This window comes from Trachemys scripta, chromosome 11 (assembly GCF_013100865.1).
Source record: "Trachemys scripta elegans isolate TJP31775 chromosome 11, CAS_Tse_1.0, whole genome shotgun sequence".
NCBI lineage: Eukaryota > Metazoa > Chordata > Testudines > Emydidae > Trachemys > Trachemys scripta.
In genome coordinates this window covers 53,913,874-53,930,795 of record NC_048308.1, presented here as the reverse complement: position 1 = coordinate 53,930,795, position 16,922 = coordinate 53,913,874, and the positions used below count along the sequence as shown (strand labels likewise).

Here is a 16,922-nt window from a genome sequence, read left to right as displayed (position 1 = left end):
AATTTATTTAGATGCCTGGCCTTATTTTCTGTCTAAATTTGTCTTTCAGCTTCCAATTGCTGAAGTTGGACACATTCAGATTAGAAATAAGGTGCAAACTTTAAACATGGAGAGTAATTAACCACTGGAATAATTTACAGAAAGATGGGATGGATCCTCCATTACTTTAAGTCTTTAGATCAGGACTGGGCGTAGCTCAGTCAGAAACTATGGGAATGATGCATGAGTTGTTCAGTGCAGTTATTAGTTGAACATAACATAAGAATGGCCATATTGGGTCTAGTCCAGTATCGTGTCTTCCAACAGTGGTCAATGCCAGGTGCCCCAGAGGGAATGAATAGAACAGGTAATCCTCAAATGATCCATTCCCTGTTGCCCATTCCCAGCTTCTGGCAAACAGAGGCTAGGGATAGCTGGAGCTATAACTTATGTGTTGCCTAGGGTTACCATATTTGAATATTGGAAAAAGAGGACCCCGGCCCTGCCCCAACTCCATCCCTTCCCTGCCTCCGGCACCGCCCCAACTCCACCCCCTCCCCCGAGCACCCCGCATTCCCCCTCCTCCTCCCAGCCATGCGAAACAGCTGTCCGAGCACTACCGGCTTCACAGTTTGCCGGGCAGCCCCCAGACCTCCAGACCCTGCGCCCCTGGCCGTGGCCGGGCATTTCCCTTCCCGGGCTCCGGCTGCACTGGGGAAGCGCCCGGCCAGGGATGCATGGTCTGGAGGTCTGGGGGCTGCCTGGCAAACCATGAAGTCGGTAGCGCTCGGGCAGCTCGGCTCTTCAGCTACACAGAGCTGAGGTGTCTGGAGGGAGCAGCAGGCGCTGCCGCCGCCACTGCGGAAGAATCCACCTGCAGCTCCCAGCCTGCCGGAGCCGCTCTAAGGTAAGCAGGGAACTGGGGTAGGGATGCCGGCAAAGCTGGGAGTATTTTCCCGGACATGTTCGGCTTTTTGGCAATTCCCCCCCGGACGGGGATTTGAGGACCAAAAAGCCGGACGTGTCCGGGAAAATCCGGACGTATGGTAACCCTAGTGTTACCTCTACCCCATGTGCTCACACAAATCTCTAGCTCGAGTTAAGTTGTGCCTTAAACTCAAGCTAGTTATAACCTGTTGGAGGTGGGTTGAAGCTTGAGTGCTGCTGATTCCCAAGCAAGTAATGTAGCGGGAATGCAGCAGCTTGAGTTAGAACTGATTAGCTGCTAATTCAATCATTCTATGTAGCTTGTGTGTTGTTTCAGGGAGTGGACACTAGCTCAAGTGGTGTAGCTTGAGTTAATTGTTGCACTGAAGACGAACCCACGGTGTAAAATTTGATGGCTTGTGTTATGCAGGAAGTCAAAGAAGATTATCATAGTATTCTCTTAGGGTCTTAAAAATCTACGAATTGAGGCACCCAAACTTTTAATTAATTAGGGGCCCCTTACTCCATGAATAACGACTGCAGGATCAGGTCCCATTTTTACAATACATAGATTATTTACACAGACACTAGCCTCAAATTCTGTCTTCGTCTCCAAAGAATTTCAGGGGCAGTAAGTGCTCTGATTTTCAGAGGTCTGGAGCACCTACAAATCCCACTGAAGTCATTGAGGGTGCTCAGCGCTTCTAAGAGTCAGACCACATTTACTGTGATACAATTGTTAAATCTAACTTAAGGTATCATATATATGTGTAATACATGTGTGTTTGTGTATAATATGAATATTAAATACACAAATAGGCACGTTAATAAACTGCTTATTCTTCCTTTATCTAAAGTGGTGCAATTGTGTGAATAGTGTTTGTGTGTGTGTGTGTCTAGAACTTTATATAATACCTAGTTACGCTTTGTATAAATGCTATTGTATAATTGTACTTTTTAACAAAAATATGTAGTACCATTATATATGCGTTTGACAAGACAATGTGAGCTTTCTGGTCCTTCTGATATTTTTTAGGGCTAGATTATCCTTTGTTCAGGGTTGTAGCTAAAGGACCACGTTACACTGCCCTTGGTATAGTCTCAGCCTGCCTGAGACACCCTTCTGAGGCACAGTTCTCTGTTCAACTGTGAGATGTCTAAATATATTATCCCTCTCCCCCCACCTAAGTATGGGAGGTACATATTTCCTTGGTCAAGAGATGTGCAATGTCTCAAATGGAAAATATGTAGTTTAATTTTGTTGGTATATGCACTTACATTATCACTTGTAAAAACTAAGTTTTATCTAAAAGTGACAAAAAGCCAAAGAAATTCAGTGTTCCGACTGAGACACTTGACATAAACTCTGGTCACTGAAAAAAGGAAAAGAGTGCTGAAGGAACTAAGGACATGAATGTCAGCTTAATCTGGGACTCTCACACTTTCTGAACCTGAAATTTTTCGCCTGCACAATTAACTTGGATTTTTTGTTCTCTCTGTCCTTTTATCACTGCTACGTCTAGCAATTTTGTCTCAACCTTACTGTCTAAATAGTGCTTCATTTATTTTATATATGGATTCATCATACACTAACCCCATTTTTTCAGTCTCAGATACATTAAATACATTCATTTCCTCGAGTAGAACTTGGCTATAATGTCTAGTGTTAAAGGTCAGTGGACCTATCTGGCACGACCCAACCCTGCAGTTTTGCACAACCTAAAACCCAAAAGGAAAAGTTTGTGTAGGCTAGAAATGCGATACTCTGCCTTAAATGATGATAAATATATATGAAGAAAGTTAAATATATCACAATAAGATGACACGTAATATAAGGGCATTTGAATCAACAATTTCACTTCCCTCACCTGGAATATTTTTGAATGACTGACTCTGGTTGTCTTTTTCTCTGCTCGCATATGAGTTTCCTATGGCTACCAGTAACAGTCAAGAACCTTGTTTTCCCCACACTTCACCATATGATGTGTAGAGAGATATGTTTATACATGGACATGCCCTATGTTTATTTTAATAGTTTGTTTATAACTGTGTTTCCATTGCAGGAAGCAGTACAAGTATTGATTAAGCATTCAGCGGATGTTAATGCTCGGGACAAGAACTGGCAGACTCCATTGCATGTAGCAGCTGCAAACAAAGCAGTGAAGTGCGCAGAAGTAATCATTCCAATGCTGAGCAGCGTCAATGTCTCTGACAGAGGGGGGCGGACAGCACTACACCATGCAGCTCTGAACGGCCACATTGAGGTAAGTGGCCTAGAAGCATTGTTGATATAATTTATTGATTCTTGGCACAGTTGTCTATGTCAGAATTAACAATGAGTTCATGTATCTCTATATGACATAAATAGCTAGATATCTAACCCTCACTTATGAGAGACATTAGACCAACTTCTGCTCTGAGATACACTGGTGATACCTAACTGAAGTCAGTGGGCTGGCACCATTTGTAAATGCAAGCAAAATTTGGTCCAATGTGTTATCCTGTAGTTAACTGCCAGTGCAATACAGAAACTTATGAGCACAATGAACTATGCAAAAATGGTTGAAGAAGCATTAATTATCTCATAAGAGGAACACAAGTGTGTGGGATATGCAGAAATCAGTCATTGTGCTTTTCTAATTCGCTTTCTAGAAAATTTGTTTCTGGTTTAAAACTAGAACATGCTACTTCCGTTTACCTTGCAGCGTTGCGGAGTAAGTCCTTCTACAGCAGAAGTTCCCAAACTTGAGGGGTGCGGAATGTATTCTGGGGGTATGTGAGAAGCTTTTGGGGAAAAAAAACTTACTGCACACATTTTACCCTCAGTAATGAATTACTAGTTAAGCAGGTTTCTCCAGACAGAACGGGGGAGGGATAGCTCAGTGGTTTGAGCATTAGCCTGCTAAACCCAGGGTTGTGAGTTCAGTCCTTGAGAGGGCCATTTAGGGAACTGGGGTAAAAATCTGTCTGGGGATTGGTCCTGCTTTGAGCAGGGGGTTGGACTATATGACCGCCTGAGGTCCCTTCCAACCCTGATATTCTATGATCAGGTCTTTAGATGGTGCTGTACAGTTGGCTCTAGATGGTGCTGTGCATTTTGACAGATTTCTGTTAAGCTTGCGTAGCATTATGCAAAGTTGTTGCCATCTGTACGTTAACCCGTTTGCTACAATGCAATGTGCACATTTAATTGTAAGCATCGACCACAAGCACAGTTTTGCTTTTTTGCTCTTATTACAATGGATTGTTGGCTCTGTTTCAATCAATGCCTTACTGTTTTTAATATTTAGTGCAGGAGTCAGCAACCTTTCAGAAGTGGTGTGCCGAGTCTTCATTTATTCACTCTAATTAAAGGTTTTGCGTACCAGTAATACATTTTAACATTTTTAGAAGGTTTCTTTCTACAAGTCTGTAATATCTAACTAAACTATTGTTATGTAAAGTAAATAAGGTTTTTTAAATGTTTAAGAAGCTTCATTTAAAATTAAATTAAAATGCAGAGCCCCCCCGGACCAGTGGCCAGGACCCAGGCAGTGTGAGTGCCATTGAAAATCAGCTTGCATGCCGCCTTTGGCACCCATGCCATTAGTTGCCTACCCCTGATTTAGTGAGAGTCGCATGTTGATGTTGATTTTTTTTTTATCAGTATATGTACTTGTGTGGTGGTGGGGGGCATAAACTACTACAAACACAAAGAAGGGGGGTGCGATCAGATAAGTGTGAGAACCACTGCTCTACAGTATTCACTAAACCAGGGGTTCTCAACCTTTTTCTTTCAGAGCCCCTCCCCTCCCCTGCCAACATGATATAAAAACTCCACAGCCCACCTGTGCCACAACTGGTTTTCTGCATATAAAAGCCAGGGGTGGCATTAGGGGATAGCAAGCAGGGCAATTGCCTAGGGCCCCACACCACAGGGCCCCCACGAAGCTAAGTTGCTCAGGCTTTGGTTTCAGCCCCAAGTGGCGGGGCTCAGGCCCTGGGCTTCAGCCCCATGCACTGGGACTTCGGCTTTCTGCCCAGGGCCCCAGCAAGTCTAACACTGGCCCTGCTTGGAGGACCCCCTGAAACCTGCTCGCGGACCCCTGGTTCAGAACCACTGAACTAAACAATTACACCATTATAAATTGAAAGCCACTGTATTAAGGTCCTGATCCCAGCACAGAGATTCATTGACATCAGGATGTAGGCCAGTGGTTCTCAGCCCGCAGGCTGCTTGCAGCTCAATCAGCACACAGCTGCAGCCCGTGTGATATCCTCAGAGCCATACAGGTAGTATATATAGTGTGTGGATGCAGCCCACGTAACACAGAGAGCTCTGCATATGTTGCCCACAATGGTAAATAGGTTGAGAACCACTGTTCTAGGCCTAAGTGTGGAATAAAAATTCTCCAGCTGAGATTGATACAATTGACAAAAAATCTGAAATTGATTTACTGTGTTGTAACTTACAAAAAGCAGCCTACAGGTAATTGCTATTAAAGGGTTATAGAGACTGGCCTTTTAAAATTTATATATTTTAAGAAAGAGTTAATATTTATCATTTTTAATATGATTGACTTTCTTTGATGTAATGCCGTTTAAGGGTAGAGTGTAATAAAGCGCATAACTAGTAATAGATTAAATAGTTTTAATAAAATCTCTGATTCATTTCTCCAATGAGTATTGAAAAGCTTAAAGTGTTGTATGTTTTACATTCAAATTGTTTTGTGTGTTTTGCTTATCCTTATATTAATGTCTGGATGGCGCTTGGAGATCTGGAACTTTTTACCTTTCGTCATCACAACTAAAGCTTTGTACTTTCTGCTAGCTATTCGCTGGCATATATGAAATGAGTTGGTCTCAGTCCAGTTGCCAGTGGGCAGGAGGTGACTTCAAGCAAGGCAGTATCGTGATAAGTTAATAGCAAATGGCACACTTGTTGGCAGTGTCAGCAGAGGGAACAACGACGGAAGGCTCTATCATGCTAGGCATGGAGAATTGGCCCCAATCCAGCAAAGTATCTAAGTGTGTAGTTAACTTTAAGTACATGAATAATACCATTGATGTTAAGGGTTACTCACATGCTTAAAATTAAGCAGATACTTAAGTGCTTTCCTAGCTCAAGGCCCAGCCCCTTGCAGGATTGAGTCCTGAATAAGCATGAAGACTGAATTATCCTTTCACCTTTAGAATGTTGTCCCTGTCGCTCAGGATTGAGGTGCATTGGAAGGGTAGCATGTAAAAGCATGCAGTGCTGCTGCTCATGCCGTTTTCTGATTCCAGAGTGTCTCCCACTGTCATGAATCCAGCACCTTCCACAATCACTAACTCCACACCGTTTAAAAAAAATAAAGTATTGAAAGAGTTGCAATGTAGAACTATAATATTCAAATGAAAACTGACTCTTACCAGGGCTGTAACCAGCATGTTTCAGGTGGGGCTGGGCCAGGCTGGGGAGTTCTAGTGCCTTTTACAAAAAAAGCATACGTTTTTAATGATTAGTTTAATTAAACTACAGTTTCCTGGAAGGGATTTTTAAACTATCTCTAATTTTAAGGCTCAAGTTTTCCTGCATAACTTATGCTCATATCACACAAAGGCAAGTGTGATTTGCTCAGCAATTCACAACAATGTATTACCCTCCGACACAAACGTTACATTCAGGGTGATAGCATTATTTCATAGACTGATCTGTTGTAAATGGAATATATGGCTGACCCAAAGATTTACTTTTCATTGTTGTTTTAGATGGTGAACTTGCTTTTAGCCAAAGGGGCAAACATCAATGCTTTCGACAAAAAAGACAGGAGAGCTATTCATTGGGCAGCATATATGGGTAAGATCCATGTTGTAGTTTGTTTCATTACTGAAGTACCGACAGTGTGCTCTGTATTACACAATGCCCAGTTCCTGCCATGGAAAGTGAAAGTTGTAATTACATTGATTAAGGCTATGGGCTCAGGTCATCAGTTGGTATCATAGACACAGCTCCACTGATTTCAGTGGAACTACACTGATTCATACCAGCTGAGAGTCTGGCCCAAAGTGTCCATCTAACACAACCTGTATATTTTTTTCATATTACTTTTTTTTTTTAAATCTCATCTTCTCTCCTGACTTTGATTCCAGCCTCAAATATATTTGGTATGAAAAATACAAATTAACTCTCCTTTCCACAATTAGCAGTAGCGTGGATTTCAATAAGAACTAGGTTAGATAAAATGACTAGCACAAATGTAGTTAATACACTTTTTCTGAAATCGTTGTTTTTCCTATTTGTCTCTTTATTCAGAACAAGTTGGGTTACTACATAGCGGTAAAGTCCTATATAATAATTTCCACTCTTAATTGTCTTCCTTCATCACAAGACCGGCAAGATCACTTGATTCATGCATTCACACCCTTGCCAATGTTCAGCAAATTTGCTTTTTAAATTAATAATTGACCATATCATCCCATCCATTTTAAAAATAATACGCACCATAGAATTCAATGGGAGTTCTGCTGTAAAAATGGTAGAAGTACAGGGACCATAATGTTGGCCAGTGCTGTTCATGCCCTCGCACAATTCTACCTACCACATCCCCTGATCCCCAATTCTTGGGCCCTCAAAGTGACTGCCACTGCACCTTCACATAGGGTGACCAGATGTCCCGATTTTATAGGGACAGTCCAGATTTTTGGGTCTTTTTCTTATATAGGCTCCTATTACCCCTCACCCCCTGTCCCGATTTTTCACATTTGCCGTCTGGTCACCCTACCTTCACATCTGACCTGTAACATTCACTTTAATTCTAATCTTGGTCCCTTAGATAAAGAGATAACAAGTAGTTACCAAACTGTGGGAAAATGTAGTGTAGTTTTATGATGCCCACATATTGAATGAAAAGACTGGCTTCTGACCTAGAATGGGATTTGAACTTTGCTCTGTAGAGATGAAAGATTTTCCAGCCTTTACAGCATGCAGGTTGTATGACACAGAAGGAAGGTTGGGACTCAGGCATGTGTAAATACCATGGGTATTATGGCTCTTTGCATATTTTGAGGTTAATAATGAAAATTTTTTTTTTTGGTGGGGAGCACGTTCACTTACTACACTTGCTCACCTATGACATGATCTAAGCTCACTGGAGTCAATGGAAAGTCTCACAATTGGTTTCAAAATGCTTGGGATCAACCCCTTGACTAAGGTGGCCTAATTATGTTCTCCATAATAGAGGAAAACTCAGTCTTAACCCGGTAGTAGGCACAGTGTGGTCGGGGTCACCAGAGAGGCTAGTTAAATGCCATGCACTTATGCCCCAGTCAGGAAGTTCATTTAGTCAGAGCAATTGCCAGAAAGATGATCATAGAAAGGACCTGGCAGTTGAATTAGTAGATGGCATTGATAGAACCCTCTTCTGGGAATCTTTCAGTGCTGTCAGGCTGGTATTAACGGGGGAGAAGCATGAGAACAGGTTATGAAAGGGTAAAGAGAAAAATGGGGAACTTGTTCAGTGGGCAGGGAGTTGACACATTTTTCAAGACAAACACTCATTTCATCCGGATTCCTTAATGAGAAATGATGCTAGTGTATGCTATACCTGCTCGGTGTGGCAGTCTGTCCCCATCTAGTGGTGGCTAGGCCAGCTAGAGATGGATTAACCTGCTACAACCTTGGCTGACAGAGATGTGTTTTTTAGGTCAGGCAGTGGAGGCTGATGCATTAAGATCAAGAGCTCCCAGGTTTGATCCCCGCTGCCCACTCCAAGTGGTGGCCTGTAGAGTAGGTGAAGTAGTTCAACCTGTGCTCATACCAGCAACATATTTTAGCCCAAGAAATCTCATAAACTGGAGGGATAAGTGACATTGAACTGAATTTTTACATCCAGAGCCAGTTTGTTCGTGGCTGTTAGAATGAGGCGTTACTGACTAACTTGAGGTCACAAAACACTGGATGGAAAACATGGAAAGAGGCTTTCCGTATCCTCAGCTGCTGTAGCAGGCTCATCAATCTCGAGCTGACCGAGCCACTACTGGAAGGGGACAGAGTTTCACACCAAGCAGGCATGGCTTACACTAGGATTAAGAATACTTTCTTGCAAAATGCGCCATCTGTGAGAGCATTTATGAAGCAGCAGCAAAAAGAACAGTGAGTTAGGAAGAAAGCAGTAATTTGAGTCAATTACACTGTAGGAGCGGATAGGTCACTGATGATTTCCATTACCCCATCTTTTAAAGGCCACCTGGAAGTTGTTGCCTTGCTGATTAACCATGGTGCAGAGGTGACTTGTAAGGACAAAAAGGGTTACACTCCACTTCATGCTGCTGCATCCAATGGGCAGATTAATGTAGTGAAACACCTTCTTAATCTAGGTGTAGAGGTAAGTAGCAATTGATATTTTAAACAAAGGCCACAAAATACTGAGGTTTGAGTCACTATTTGTAATCTTTTTATATAATTTAATCTTTCTTTAATCATGGAAAATTCCCTGCTCCCCTGGCTTTTGTTCACCTATTTATTTGGAGATTTTGTCTGGCTGGCTTTGCTGCTACAGACATTGGCAGAGTTTTTGAAGAAACCATTTCCCATTCTCTGGATTACGGAATCTGTTTCACACACTGGACAGCTTTCTAGGCCCAAATGCTGTGTACAGTAGTTGCCAAGAGATGCAAATTTTGTGTGTGATCATCTGAGTGTCCATTCCCCAGTAGACTAAAAATCTCTCGCAGAGACTAATAATCCCATGAAATTGGGGAACATACAGCATTTGTGTCTGGGAAGCGGGGATAATGACTTGCGCCGTAGTCTCCTTGACTTTGTAGAGTGTCATTGTTGACCTTGCTTCATCTAATTTTGTAGAAAAACTAATTTCTACACCAACAATTCAGAAAAGTCTGTATCTAAGATTTAATACCTTTATTATACCGTAGTATTGAGTATTGGTTTCTTATTAGAATGCAGTATAAAGAACTGTGTGGTTTCCTTGTCCCCCTGCCTCCCCAAGAAATCCGCAGAGACAGACCTGAAGTCTGGCTTGTCACTAAAATGAAACCGCAATAATTATTTTTAAAGGAACCTGAACTTATTATTTTTCCTACTTTCCCTCTTGGATGTAACAGCTTTCCAGTTTTTTAGTTTCATTGTCATCATCAGATTGTTCTGCTGCCAGTCTTTAGCTTTACATTGACTTTAAAAAATGCCACCAGGGCAAAAAGTTAATAATCAAAGCAAAGCATTCAGAATGAATTGTTACTGGGGTGTATTGTTATCAATGAAATGTGCTTATGAACACTGACCCATGACAATTCAAGCCTCCACCTATTTCCACTTGCAGTGTGCAATGCATTTGGTAAAGCAGTGATACTCAGACTGTGGCTCTCCAGCCGCAAGTGGCTCTTTAGGGTATCTCCTGTGGTTCTTTGCAGCACAAGATATTAAAACACTGTGATTTAATAATTAACCAATCAGGGTGCTTTTTACTATGTAATTAATCAATTAAGTTATGAACTTGCAATATGTTATTAACTTATTTGCTATGAGAATAATATATATATATATATATATATTATATATATATATATATATATATAGTTTAGATAGATAGAAACTAAATATTTCCCCTGTCATTCACACTATTGTGACTCTTGGGTAATGTTGATCTCTAATTTGGCTCATGAACCACTGAGGTCTGAGTATCATTGATGAAAACCATGAGCTGATGTCTGTAATTTTAACTGTATGTTCTTGTCTCATTGCAGATTGATGAAATGAATGTCTACGGAAATACTGCGCTCCACATTGCATGTTATAATGGTCAGGATTCTGTAGTTAATGAGTTGATTGACTATGGTGCTAATGTTAATCAGCCTAATAACAGTGGATTTACCCCCTTGCATTTTGCTGCTGCCTCCACTCATGGAGCTTTGTGTCTTGAACTGCTAGTGAATAATGGAGCAGATGTTAATATTCAGGTACAGCTTATCTTTCATCTCTGCAATTTTAACTACCTAAATATTAGGGCCGGCTCTAGCTTTTTTGCTGCCCCAAGCAAAAAAAAAAAAAAAAAGGCAGCCGCAGGGAGCGCATGGAGGGTGAGAGGGGCTCCCTTCCTCCGGCCTTGGGGTGCCTCTCCCGGCCGGGCAGGCGGAGCCCCCAGGGGCTGCAGGAGATGCTGGCTGAGCTGCTCCTTTAAAGGCAGCTCGGCTGGGCCGGGCTCAGAGCGGCGCGGGAGGCAGAGGCCGGTGCAGGCGGCGGGGAGTGGCATGTCCCGGGGAACCCGACGGCATGGTGAGCGGTGGGGATCGCTAGTTCCTGCCCCTGCAGGGCTGGGCTGGGACTGGTGGAGCGCAGGGAGCTGGCCGGGGGGTCCGGAGCTGCGGACTGGGCTGCCAAAGCAAAAAAAAGAACCACGTCAGGGTGGCCGGAATGTGCCGCCCCCAGATTGGCCGGAATGCCGCCCCTTACTATGTGCCGCCCCAGGCACGTGCTTTCTCATCTGGTGCCTGGAGCCGGCCCTGCTAAATATATATACCCTTTTGGTTTAAAATCTCTGCATGCCACAAGAGGCTGCAAATGAGAATAACAGCAGGGTTACTGTAAATTCTTCAGGGAATTGGCTGATGGAATAACACAGTGATGCTGGGAATTAAGTTTTCTTCATGGGAAGCTTACAGTGCCTTGATTGATATGATATAATGGCACCCTGAAACTCCAGGCCAATCAGTTTCTGAGGACTTGGGCTGTTACTTAACTACAATCCCAGATCACATCCAGTGGGCTACAGTTATCACAGAAACTATTCTTTTGAGTATTCCCCCCAAAAATGTGTTCAACACAGTTCTGCATGTTCCTCTGGGCTTCTGTTCAGTAGTAAAAATGTCAGGTACAGTCCTAGCACAATAGGGCCCCAATCCTGGTTGAGACCTAAGTATGCTGTTGTATCACAAATACTACACAGTTTTACTACACATACTGCCTTAGTTTCCCCATCTGAAAAATGGAAATAATAGTACTTACTCACCTTTGCAAAGTTTTTGAAATTAATCGATGCTCAAAAATCAGTATTATTTTATTAAAATAAAGTTGGGAATTGTGTTTGAAAATGAATTCAAAGCCTGATTCAAATAAACAAGGTATGGCTTGAGTCATCGGGTTCAACATCCTTCCTCTGTTCCTCTTCAGGCTCCCTGTCAATATTCCTAGACAGAGGTCCTTTCCCTTGGCTCCAAAACTTTGACCATTAGACATTATACCTTTCCTTAACTGTTTGCACCTGCTTTCTAATGGTCTTTGATGGACATCCAATTTTTCTTAGGGTGGCAGTTTATTAACCAAAACTCTTTTCTTTATGTGGTGGACTGCATTTTAATGTGTGTCTATTTAAATTGCAAAATAGTTTGTATTTGCTTACACTTTCCAGGGACTGCTGAAACTTAGCTCTGTGTTCTTCCTGGCTTTTCCCCAAGCAATGTGGAAGATAAGGAAATACTGTGAGAATTATTCATAATGTTTAGAAAGTAAATAACACTCAGGAATATAATTGACATTAACAATTTGGACCACGCACCCCACATTGGTGGAATGTCTCTGAAAATTTATTTGCAACAATCACTGCCTTATTTCCTACTCCTGTTGCTGAAGAAGGTCTGGCACCTACAGAAAAAAGGCATTCTGAATGTATTCTCATATGAATCTTGGGTTCAGTCATACAGCCCTTTAAAGTTGATGGGATTTTGGTCTGAGTAAGAACTACAGGATTGAGCTCTAGTTACTTTTATTATTTCAAACTATTGATAGTACTGTATTTGAGAAACTCTACATTGATGGCATTACTTTAATAATGTAGGTAAGTGTCTTTCATTTTGTTTTTGTTAGAGTAAAGATGGCAAGAGTCCACTGCACATGACAGCTGTCCACGGGAGGTTCACACGGTCGCAAACCCTTATTCAGAATGGTAAGTTGTCTTTCTGATTCTTAAGTAATTCATCAGCAATGATCTGCTCAGAGCTTTTTCCAAGCCACTTACTGCCTTGAGGGGGCAGTTTGTTGTTCTGTGCTAAAATGCTGAGGGACCAAAATTCAAAGGTATGTAAGTACTCAACTGAAATCTGATTGCTAGCTAGTCCTAAAGCTGTCATTTAATAATGTGATGTTAGACAAAGCTTATAATTAATCAAGAAATCCCATTCTCCACCAGCGGACAGTGGTCTATGATTTGTGTGTGTGTGTGTGTGTTTCCTGACCTGAAAATGAAAGCAAAAGCAGCATTCAGATTCTGTATCTTACAGAAGAGGCCACAACTTGTTTCTTAAAACAAGCTTTAAAAAAAAAAAAAGTTTGCAATTTTTCCACTTCCAGGAGTTCTCCAGACTCTAAGAATCTCTTTTCCCACGCTCTCCCTTCACCTCTTAAAGATCATAATTCCATTATAGCCAACTCTCTTGCTAAGGAGTAAATACCCTCTTCCTTGATCGCCTGGAGAAGACATATTTGTGCAATACTAGGCACTCTTTTCTTCTCCCCTGCCCCCTCTGGCTTTTGGACTAAGCCCGTTACCCCTATAGCCCTCCTTCCATCCCAGATATGAAGATGCAATAATTATTCATATTTTAGACAACTACATTTTTATTTGTATGAAATTATAAATCATTCGGCTTCAAACCATGGAATAAAGTGCATTTTCTTCTTGTATGTGCCTTGGGTGGGAGTGTTGGAATTCAACTCCTGCCACCTCCCCATGTCCTCCAGAAATATTCAGTATGCAGCATGGCTAAGCTTTTCTGGGAGTGGTCTGATAAACACACATTTTCCAAGTGGCATCAGCCCAGCTTCTTAATTTTTGTCTTCAAATTTTACTCACCGAGAAACGGGGATTTGCTGCACTAAGTAAAGGCCAAATCAAAACAGTCCTACCTGTGACATTTTGTCATTCTCCTCCTCTCCTTCTTTTGTGTGTTCATTTTTGTCTGTTCAGATTGCAGCCTCTTCCGGGCAATGACCAGTCTTCTTTCTTGTGCGTAAAGCACCTAACACATGTTAAGTTGTTCTCCTATATCAAATATAATAACCCTCCAGTTTGTCCTGTTCTTACTATCGTTATTTACCCTTTATATCATGGTAGCATTCACAGATGTCGACCAGGTGGAAACGTCATTGTAACAGGCATTGTAGAAACGTATTAAAAACACAACTTTAACTATACTGTCACCACCAGCTCCAGCTTAACAACAGTCCTTGCTCCAAAGAAATTACAGACTAAAAGGCATAGGATGAGAGTGAGACAAACAACGGATGGGGAGCGTAGAGGAGGAGGACAGAGTAACAGAAATAATAAGATGTTTTAGCACAGACTAGCTCTGTGAGCAATTCTTAGTCAATCTGAAGGCGTGATCATAACACACCTCCTGCCTACTCACTATTGTATGGCAGTTTCTTGTGTAATTCAAGCAGAGGTGAGTTGTAAGGAGGGATGTGAAGAAGGATAAAGTGGTGGCTTTATGGATTTTGACTGGGAGTTTTTCCCACTTGGAAGAGCAGCCTCGGAGAAAGCACAAAGGTTCTTGTGGCAATGTGGACAAGCAGGCAATTCAAGAGTGAAGGCGAGAGCTGACCTCGTGATAAGGAAACAGGGCAGACAGGTGGGTGTGACTAAATTGTGAAGGGCTTTGAAGGCTAGAACAAGGCGTTAGTGTCTGATGTGGTGGAAGAGGGGGATTTAGTGGAGGGACTTAAAGGGTGTGTGTGTGTGTGTGTGTGAGAGAGAGAGAGAAATAGGCAGACCACCAAGCCAGGAAATGGGTGGTGTAAGGTGGCAGGCATCAAGGCTAGAAAAGACACTGTCGTCAAGGCATAAGAGCATAAGATTATCACAGCTTGGGCAAGAGTCTTGGCTGTATAGGGAGAGAGGAGAAGTCAGCTCTCATAGACATTGCGTAGAAAGAAGGGGGTAAGATCTAGACATGGCCTGGATGTGAGGCCCAAAAGAGAGAGCTGAGTCAGAGATGAAGCTGAGATTATGGGTTTGAGTAACAGAGAAGAGGGTGGGATATGCCTGTGTCATGATACAGGAAGGGGCGGGTCTATAAAAGTATTAAGTGCCTGCTTCTCCCCTTCAGATCATGTAGAGGAGCTGTGAGTGCTTCTGAAAATCAGGCCCCGTTATGTCTCATATTAAGCATCCAAAAATTGAGGCACCAAAAATCAGTGACTACTCTTGAAAATGTTCTCACTGTCAGAAATGTAGTAGCAGTTTGGTTTAATTGCATTAAATTTAATTTAATCAGACATCATCTGTAACCCCTGGGGACTACAGTATGGGTATTGTGGGCCAGTGTCACAAAAATAAGATAAATAGCCAAAGGTGCAAGTCAGCTGGCCAGAAAAATATGGAATGGAGCCAAGGGTTTAGTTAGCAGAAATAGCTCCCTTTCCCACCTCCTGTGCCTGAAAGAGCCTTGAGGGTGAATAACCATCTGAAAATCAAGACAGAAGGTTACAGCTTTAGCTGGTAATACCTTGTAAAGGGATGGAGTATACAGTATGATAACAGTTGTTCTAGTAATTTAAATCTCTCCCAGATGTCTGTGAGGACTTTGCTAGGTGACTTAGTACAGCAGGATATTGACACCTATTTGGTGATTCTCAGAAAGAACTAGCTTTATTTGTACAGTCAATTTTTATGACATCTGCGTATACCTGAACATACAGAAGTATTCCTGGTGTCATAGCTTAATCAAGCTGTTAATGTTTTGATCAGAAGTCCCCGTTCACATACCTTGCCAACTACTGTTTGTGTTGAGTATGAATGTTGGAGACATCTGATAAGTCTTCAAATTATTGTCCTGGTAATGTTAAATCACTATTTTATTGTTGAGATCGGTAGAGGCTTAGATGAGACTAGAAGGCTGATTTGAATCAGCTATGTTCTCTCACTGCTCTTCTTTCAGTAAGATTTGCAGCTGAGTGATCTTTTGTTTTTGTTGGGTTCTATGACTAAGAAGTGAAGTTGTATCAATGAAAAACTTTGGGGACCACCAGTGTACATGTCATGACTCACATCTTTGCCCTAATACTGTCCAACTTAAAATAAATCACATGATTTAGAAGAGCACCAATGGTGATGGATCCACTAGAAATGCTGAGAGAGTGAGTGAAAACATTGAATGCTAGTTCTTGATTGTAATAATCCTAATTTTTAGCATTTACTTGGCAGTTTTCATGTGTAAACATCAAAGTGCTTTACAAAGGTGTGCAGTGTTGTTTATCCTTATTTTAGGGTAGTTATCCTTGTTTTATGCCAGAAGATAGAGAGGTGAAATAACTTGGCCAATGTCACAGAATGTGTCAATGGTGGAGTCAAGAATAGAATTCAGGTGTCTTTGATACTCGGTCATATTTAAAAAAAGAAAAATACCTTACCCATGTTTCTAACTATACCCTAAATTATTACAAGGGAAAAGAATCAAAAATCTGGTTTATGCCTTTTAGGCCTGTCAGGCTGACATTGATCCCAGGCAAGATAATGGAGCAGCTGATGCAGGATTTGATTAATAAAGAATTAAAGTTGGGTAATATAATTAATACCCATCAACATGGGATTATGGAAAATAGATCCTGTCAAACTAACTTGATATCTTTTTTATGAGATTACAAGTTTGAATGATAAAAGTAATAGTGTTGATGTAATATACTTAGACTTCTGTAAGGAGTTTGACTTGGTATTGCATGGCATTTTGATTATAAAATTAACATGGCATAACATTAAATGGATTAAAAACTGGCTAACTGATAGGTCTCAAAATGTAATTGTAAATGGAGAATCATCGTCAAAAGGATGTGTTTCCAGTGTGGTCCCCACAGGGATCAGTTCTTGGCACTTCGCTATTTAACATTTTTATCAATGACCTGGAAGAAAACATAAAATAATCACTGATAAAGTTTTGCTGATGACACAAAAATTGGGGGAGTGGTAAAGAATGATGAGGACAGGTCACTGATACAGAGTGATCTGGATCGCTTGGTAAGCTAGGCACAAGTAAACAATATGCGTTTT

General features: G+C 41.5%; 1 protein-coding gene across 12 annotated transcripts in view; it reads left to right on the top strand.

Moving 5' to 3' along the window:
* The window catches only part of ANKRD44 (ankyrin repeat domain 44), a 216,592-nt gene that overhangs the window by 122,639 nt on the left and 77,031 nt on the right, over window positions 1–16,922 (top strand). For all 12 annotated transcript variants that reach the window (XM_034785283.1, XM_034785278.1, XM_034785277.1 and 9 more), the window contains 5 exons: window positions 2,970–3,170; window positions 6,637–6,724; window positions 9,109–9,251; window positions 10,630–10,842; window positions 12,746–12,824. In XM_034785283.1, the coding sequence (XP_034641174.1) occupies window positions 2,970–3,170; window positions 6,637–6,724; window positions 9,109–9,251; window positions 10,630–10,842; window positions 12,746–12,824 (724 nt within the window). The remainder of the gene's footprint in view (window positions 1–2,969; window positions 3,171–6,636; window positions 6,725–9,108; window positions 9,252–10,629; window positions 10,843–12,745; window positions 12,825–16,922) is intronic.